At 53.3% G+C, this 8284-nt stretch overlaps 1 protein-coding gene across 1 annotated transcript; it reads left to right on the top strand.

Annotated features, from left to right (window-relative positions):
• Positions 1-5301: 5301 nt before the first annotated feature.
• On the top strand, positions 5302-8212 carry LOC125526541 (protein phosphatase 2C 50). The gene is made up of 4 exons (XM_048691222.2): positions 5302-5925; positions 6046-6384; positions 6465-6570; positions 7720-8212. The coding sequence occupies exons 1-4, from the start codon at positions 5569-5571 to the stop codon at positions 8058-8060; spliced, it is 1143 nt and encodes a 380-aa protein (XP_048547179.1). The 5' UTR covers positions 5302-5568; the 3' UTR covers positions 8061-8212.
• Positions 8213-8284: the final 72 nt, after the last annotated feature.

Below are 8284 nucleotides of genomic sequence, written 5' to 3'. Positions count from 1 at the left end.
CGCGCGCCATATTTATCGGCCGTCCGAAGAGATTTCTGCACGCAACAACTGAGAGATTCACCGGTTTATTTCTCTTACCAACGGATATTTTTGGCACCAATAATGGATCGGAGCTGCTAGCTGATGATTGGGTGGTTTGTAGATTTTTGCTGCCAGTGCCAGGTACGCAAGGAACCACGTACGTGTGTGGATTGGATTGCAAGCCTTTGAAAGTGAAACCGGAGGCGACAGCTATGTAACATCCACGAGTCACAAGTGAAGTGATCCATCTGCTCCGACCGGCACCATCAGTCACAACCAAGCAGAATACTCCTGCAAATTATCTGCCGGAGCTAGCTGCTCTCTGGGTGCCTCCGTCGCTGCACCGCACAAGGGCCGGCTGGCAGCGCGTGCCGTCCGGGCTAGCGACTCTTCCAACGGTCTCACTCTCACACTCTCTAGTCTCTATAATTGGTACTTCATACTATTAATGTAAAAGGAACGATGCAAGAAAATTACGTCTAACACTGAACCAGCTCAAGAACCTGTCTAGGCGCCGAGAACGCTCTCAAGTCTCGACTAAACACCTTTTTCCCTTTTCTTTTCCAAAAATGACGGACCCATAAATGCACACATTGCTTACAAAAAGAGCAGATTTTTATGGTGCTTTAGAATTAATGAAATTATCACATATGTGTCACCATCACGGGAAACATTGTTGTCCACAGGAAGAATATTCATCGCTTTATAGAAACACACAGGGTTTTCATGCTTGGGTTGTGGTCTCTGGTGGACATGGGTTCCAACCACTCTCTTTCATCTCCTTCGCTTAACGCTCGATGTCAAGAACAAGTGCCTTGTCGTTCTTGCAACGAAGACGGCATCCGTCTCTGCCACCGTTGGCGAGCGGCAGAGGACAACCGCGAGGAGCTGCTCCTCTACATTCCCCGCTGCCCTCTTCCTAGCCCGGTGCCTCTCGTGGCAGGCACCTCCGATTCATGCGTCCAGGTCCGCAGAGCCCGTGAGGAGCAGCCGCCAGAGGGGTAGGAGAGCATCGAGCTAGTGGGGTGGAGCAGGCTGTGCGCGAGGTGCGGGACGGGACGGTGCCGGTGTGCGCGATGCGACACCGGGTGACAGGGGACGGAGCAGAGCCCGAGCCACCACCTGTGTTGCCCCGTGACCACTGCAGTGCTATGTAGAGGGCCAGCTGCTCATCGTCACCCGCCTCCGCCTTGCGAACGAGGACGTCCTGGTCGATGGGATCGTCCTCACTGCCAGATCCGGTGTTGTCGTTGATGCCGCAGCCGGTGCTCGACATTGGGACGGAGGGGGGAGGGGAAGCGATGGATAACCGAGCGGAGAGTGAGAGAGTAAATCTAGGGTTTGGGTTAGATGGGAATTTTAGTGGGGACGAAGTGGGGTCCATGCGGGCCATGTTGGGCCTCATTGATGCGTCCGGGCCACTCCATGTCCATGTCATATATGGGCTAGATATGAGGAGTTTCAGTCGGTCTGGGTGTATAGGTGCCGTTTGAGGAGGTCGATTTAATCGTCAAAAGGGATCGGTCACTGGTCGGTCATCCAGTTGGTTAGTATAGGGTCCGGATGTAGATGCTCTAATCTCATTGACCAAAATACAAAAGTCATTTTACTACCCCATCGTCATCGACTCTCAATTCCTCATCAGTTTTCCACGCAAAAAAGAAGTCATCATCAGTTTGGTTGCTGCGTGTGGCATATCATCGCACATTACGGTGGGATATCCCATCTTCGTTGTAGTGGTTGTGAAGCATGCGGAAGGAAGCCACAGACGGTGTTCGACTCCCCAGGTTGTGCGGCAGTTCATGTTCGCAAGCATGCCTTCAGTTGCGTGCTAATGTCCATCAAGAAGATGTGCGTGACCGACTGTAGACCGACATACATGCCAGGGAACGGTTGGTTTTTCAATTCTCATGACGTTGGTGCGGTTGTGCCCCTCCCGGCAACATCATTTTTTTAGGCAAGTGGTGTTACCGGCACAAGGTGACTTTGGCTAACATTCCTAACTAGTAGAAGATAATTTGCATAAGCAGCCGCCCCTCCTCCTCAAAAAAGCTAGGGGTTCGTGCCTCTCGCGGCTTCGCCGCAGGTCCGTCTCATCTTCGGTGACCCTAGGGCCATGGGGGCACGGTGGATCCTAGCAAATGCCAGCGGGAGGGCTTCATTGTTAGTCATTTATTTGAGATTTGGTAGGGTTTGTGTCCTGCTCATAAAGGTGAGATGGCGGTGTCTCTTTGAAGATGGAATAAAGGTCTCCCCGCCTAGCCCCATTCCGGTGGTGCATATAGCATCATTGGTGGGCGTGTGGAGGTGTATCTCCGGTGGATCTATCCTTGGTGTATTTGTTCGGATCTGGTTGTTGTTCTTCTATATTTGTGTGTCTTCGGGTTGGATCCTTTCGATCTATGTTGTTCTTCATTGGCGGTGGTTGTTGTTCTAGTGCGCTGGTCCTATGGGGTCTTAGCACGACGACTTCCTGACTGTCTACTACAAGTTGTGCCCGACTCCGGCGAGGGAGGGGCGATGACGGCGGCGCACCTTCGGCTCGCTTCAGTGCTTGTAGTCCTCGCTAGGTGGTCTACGGATCTGGATGTAATTTTTATTTTTTCTGTTGTTTGCTGTACCGCCATGATTGAAGATGAATAGATTGAATTTTTTTCGCAAAAAATAGGGTGACTTTGGCTAGATAATGCTTTTCGAATACCAGGTTTCAAGCTTCGGTGGTGAAAACTCTAGATATGACCTTTGTTAGTCGCATCTTGCAATGGCGGTGTGTATGTTTTGCGTTTCTTGATGAAGGTTTGCCTTGGAGATTGTTCACACGTCCTTGGTGTAAGTCCGAAATGGCAAGATCCGACCTTCAGTGTTAGAACCTGCGACAATGATGCTTGCGTGTCATTTTCTTCCTAAAGGTGACAATGTTGCTGAAGAACTCATATGTTCTCTAGGACGGTATATGATGTCTGTTGCGTGTTTGTTGTTTGTGGTTGGTTAGGTCTTTTTTCTTTGTCTGCTCCAGTTCTTTTTAGTTTGCATATAAGATTTGACTAAAGTCAAGCTTCGTAAAGTTTGACTAACTTTATAGAAAAAAGTATCAACATTTAGAATCTGAAATCAATATCAATAGATTTGTCATGACTTAAACTTTGTGAAATTTAACTTCAGAAAATTTTAATATGCAGAATAAAAAGGACCGGAGGGAATACTGTTCACCGCAAGCTCATCTTCGCAAGCACACGCACGCAAGCAAGCAAATCCCACTACGCATCTGCTAGCTCTCGTCCCCGCTCTAGGCTCTAGCCACGCGCGCGCGCGCGCATGGTCCTGCCTGGTGGCCTGGTCGGTCGCGCGGCGCCGCGCGCTGTCGTGCTAGCATAGCCAGCCCAGCCCAGCTCGGTTCGACGGATCGAACCCAAGGATCCGTCCGTCGCCACGCGCCATCACGTCGCTGCCGGTACACGCCCCCACGCCGCGCATGCGCATGTGCCCGCCCGCCGATCCGGTCGGGCACCTACGCCGGGCCTGATCCATCGACCAAATCCGTAGCGCATGGCATCTCGAACCCTCCTCGCTCGCTCGACCCGACCGGACCAACGCCCGCCCGTCCACCCACGTACGTACGTAGTACTCACAAAGGAGCCCATCTTTACATCTTTAACGACGAGAAGCCCAACCCCATCCGTGACGGATGGATGCACACTCCAATCCAAACCACCTTTTGGCCATGCCGTCGCGGTCCGTTCCTTCGTACTAGCACGCGTAATACGCCCGTCCTTGTCGTCACACCTCACACCATCCACGCACTGTACCCGCTACGTGTCCCGCTCTGCGCTAAGCAGTTCCGATCAACCTCTCCAGCTTTTTAATTTATTTAATATACAGATAGAGAAAAAGACAGCAGCGGCAGCGTGCAACCTGGGACACGCAAACGCTATCCTGGCAGTTTCTCGCGGGCGGGCGACACGTGGCGCGGCCCCCTGGATCGGGCCGGGCATCCGTACGCGGCCAGGCAGTTTCGCCTGCCCGTCCGGGGCGAGGCCGTCAAGTGGCGCCTCCCCATTGGCCCAGCTGGGGCGCGCGGGCCCCGCTTGCCGAGAAAGGCTGGCGACGGACCCGGACGGCGACGTGTCGGGGCGGACGGATGGGTGGGGCCGCCGGAAAGAGGGGAAACTGCGAGGGAGGGAAAAGAAAATCGATGCCAGCGGACACGTGGTGCCGCGGTCCCCCGCAGGGTACTGTTTTTGAATTCGTTCCATTCAATTTGTTTTGTCTGCTCGTGTCGCCCATCCCCAAGTGGCCGCCCGGATAGCATCAACATCGGAGGATACGTTCGGATTTTGGGCATCCCTGTTTTTTTTTCATTTCATTTCAAAAACCATGATTCAAATCATTTATTCTATTTCCCTCAGAAAAACGATAATTTATTCTGTGTACTTATCAAAAGCATAATAAGTGTTTTTTCCATGATGCTATGCATAGGACAGTTTTAATCCAGTGTGCCTTGGAATGGCATATGTTAATTGTAATATACATAACTATTTTGGTGTTTTTGTACGACAATTACTTCCACAGAAAGGGTTTGTTGGGTCAGAGGGCAGAAACACATAGTAACCAATACAGAACAAGAGAACCGTCATCGAGAATTTGAGCTTCGAAACGGACAATCGGCATGGGAGAGAATAAATGTCGTCTTGGTCGCACACTACGCCGCTCGCCCGCACGTGTGCTAAGACGCTAATTCCTTAAGGAGCCCGCATGTGTGTTTTTCGCACGTTGCGCCTGCATGGCCCATGCACCGCCAGCAGCAAGCCGCCGCTTCAAGCCACACTACCGTACCGACAGATCGCCCAGCACAATGCGCGTGCAAAGGGTACAAAACAGAGGCCATTTTGTCTCCGCTGCCTTACAAACCCGAACGGAGGGGGTATCGACAAGGGTGAAATTTCACAAAGCAGAGCATACGCGTATCAACGCATCCCCAACCTAGCACATGTGCCAGCCCCTGCCACATTTCTTCTCAACAACACCATCCGTTTCCCCTCGAGCAAAAAAGGCAAGTGACAAACGTACGTTGTTGAAAACGAAGCGAGTGACAAATGTATGTTGTTGAAAGAAAAAGCAAGTGACAAATCAGCACGGGCCTGAACAAGTGTACGGGGGGTGGCGTGAGGGTGGCAGAAACCGTGGGCCGGGGCGACAAGACATAATATCGGGAGCGGCCACGGCCACGCGGACCCCTCCCGCAGCAGACACACCGGTCCGGAAGCGAGAAGAAGACCTGCCCGGTACGGCGCGCCCGCCCGCTCCAATCCCCTCCCCCCACCTCCCTCCCCTTTCCCCTCCCCGGACACGCGCGCGCGCTCCACACCATCATCCGTCCGCCCTCCTCCACCCACCATTCTCCCCCCACCCAGCAGCCCCCATAGCCACCTCCCTCTCACCTCCTCCTCCGGCGTGCGTCTCCGGCTGCGGTGCGGTGCGGCTCTTTCTTGCCTCCTTGGGCCAGTCGGCTGCTGCTGTCGTCTTTCGTTTCAGTTCACCAGGTTCGATATGGCGGCGGCGGCGGCGATCTGCGGGGAGGACGAGCCGGCGCCGCGCGATCCGGAGCGCGCGGCGGCGGGCGGCGGGGTCGAGCGCCTGGATCTCGGGGACGGCCGGGCGGCGCTCGTGGCGGGGGGCAAGAGGAGCGTCTACCTCATGGACTGCGAGCCGGTGTGGGGCTGCGTCGCCACGCCGGGGCGCGGCGGGGAGATGGAGGACGCCTGCGCCGCCGTGCCCCGCTTCGCCGACGTGCCCGTGCGCCTGCTCGCCCGCCGCCGCGACCTCGACGGGCTCGGGCTCGACGCCGACGCGCTCCGCCTCCCGTCCCACCTCTTCGCCGTCTTCGACGGCCACGGCGGCGCCGAGGTATGCACTCCCGGGACCGGAAACCCCCTCCCCCTCGGATTCATCGCCAACGGCGGCCCCCCAGCCGAGCGAGCGAGCCCCGTGATCTGACGATCTGTGGATTTCCGTGCGGTCGCGCAGGTGTCCAACTACTGCCGGGAGAGGCTCCACGTCGTGCTGAGCAAGGAGCTGAGGAGGCCCCCCAGCGATCTGGGCGAGATGAGCGATGTGGACATGAAGGAGCACTGGGACGACCTCTTCACCAGGTGCTTCCAGACGGTGGATGACGAGGTGTCAGGGCTTGCGAGCAGGCTCGTCGACGGCGAGCCCCGGTCAGACCCGATCGCTGCGGAGAACGTGGGCTCCACGGCGGTTGCAGTCGTGGTGTGCTCCTCTCATGTGGCGGTCGCCAACTGCGGCGATTCTCGCATCGTGCTCTCACGCGGGAAGGAGCCTGTTGCTCTCTCAATTGACCAGAAGGTAGATATGCGAGCATCATGGTATTGGTACAGCATCCATGGTTTGGGGTTAATCTGATTAATTATGCCTTGTTGTTTCAGCCTGACAGGAAGGATGAGCGCGCGAGGATTGAGGCTGCGGGAGGCAAGGTCATCCAATGGAACGGACACCGAGTGTCCGGCATACTTGCTATGTCACGATCCATTGGTATGCACCTATATTTATCTTGTACAATGTGTTGCTATTTTTCATACGACACGCGTCATAGTAAGGATCACCCGTTGAGTTTGAAACTGTAGTCACAGCAACTTCAAAGTATGATGCAAAATTACTTTGGTCCGGTGTGATAGTGGTAAATGTCTTCGCGCGCTGCTGCTTTGTTTGAAATCCAGGAAAGTAGCTGTGCTTGAGGAGTTATTTCTCGTTAGTCGTTACTCGGTACCATTTTAAGCAGTAGGCGCTAGGTGACAGCAGAACGGTTAGCGTTTAAGCGTGCCTAGGCGCTAGCCGCTAGGCGACAACAGAACGCCTAGCACGTAATCATGCTTGCGTGTGCTTAGGTGAGAACCGTGAGATACGCACTAGGCAGTGGCAAAATGCACACTTAAAGTGTAGCGCTTTTTTCCCTTGATTTTAAGATTCCTATTTATGGAAACCTGAAGTCTCTGGGCTGTTTGGATGACGGCCGATGCTCGCCTTGCCAAAATATGGGTGTTGACAACCAGCGTGGGTGTCTGTTTGGTTGGCAGCCAAATTTTCTAGCCTACGCCAAAATTTTGGTCGCTAGTTTGTTTTCTGTGCCAACGCCAGGGCAGATCTGTGGCGGCGAATTTCATCGCCAACTTTTTGGCTCGCCCGCAATTTGGTGTGGCTGGCCTGGGCGCCATCCAGACAGCCCCTCTATTCTCTTGGCTGTTGTCATGTTAAGTGCTGTCTGCCTCAATTTTGCTACTAATCGTGCTGATGAACTTGCAAAATGAGGTCAAATGTAGCTCTGATAGAATCAAGTATGAAGATGTGATTAAGAAAAGAAGACACCTACTAGTATGCAGATGTGATTAAGGAAAGAAGTCACCTGCCAAAGTAGAAAAACCATCTTTTATGGAAGCAAGGAAGGTACCTTGTGTCATGCAAGTGGCACTTGCAGCTTGGACCATGGCTAATACCTGGTCCTACTTGTATCTGTTCACATCTCTTGTGCCACTCAAATCTGATGTATGAAAATACTCGGACAACATCATAGGGACTTAGTTGAACCTATGATAGCTAAGCTGATTTACCTGTGCGTTGGATAACATTTGTCCATACTTGTTGCAATCTCTGCTAACTTGGAACTGGAAATTGCTGATGGTGCAGGTGACCGATACTTGAAGCCATACATCATCCCCAAACCAGAAGTTACGGTTGTTCCCCGGGCTAAAGATGACGACTGCCTCATTCTGGCCAGCGATGGGCTTTGGGATGTCGTGTCGAACGAAGAGGCGTGCAAGGTCGCGCGCCGGCAAATCCAGCAGTGGCACAAGAACAACAGTGTCACAACATCGTCGTCAGATGGAGGTGATGGATCCACCGACCCTGCCGCGCAGGCAGCGGCGGACTATCTGACGAGGCTTGCGCTGAAGAAAGGAAGCCAGGACAATATAACCGTAATAGTGGTCGACTTGAAACCCCGAAGGAAACCCAAGAATAATTCCTAACATGACTTGAATCCATACTAGCAGTTGGTCTTCTAATGAGACTTGACCCACCTTTTTCGTTGGGTTTCAAGAATTGTACATGTATATGATAGATGGATTTTCGACCTAGTGGGTTATAATGATTAATTAATCATATCTCTGTTTTCCGTTCATATGGTCAAAACATTCTCCAGCCGGTCAGTTTCAGCCTCAAGCCCTGGCATGCTGTGTTCCTTGCCGTCAGT

The sequence above is a fragment of the Triticum urartu genome, chromosome 1A (assembly GCF_056163025.1).
Source record: "Triticum urartu cultivar PI428250 chromosome 1A, HENAU_Tu73, whole genome shotgun sequence".
NCBI classification, from domain to species: domain Eukaryota; kingdom Viridiplantae; phylum Streptophyta; class Magnoliopsida; order Poales; family Poaceae; genus Triticum; species Triticum urartu.
Note: the sequence above shows the minus strand (reverse complement) of the source record. Positions and strands in the feature narration are given on the sequence as shown.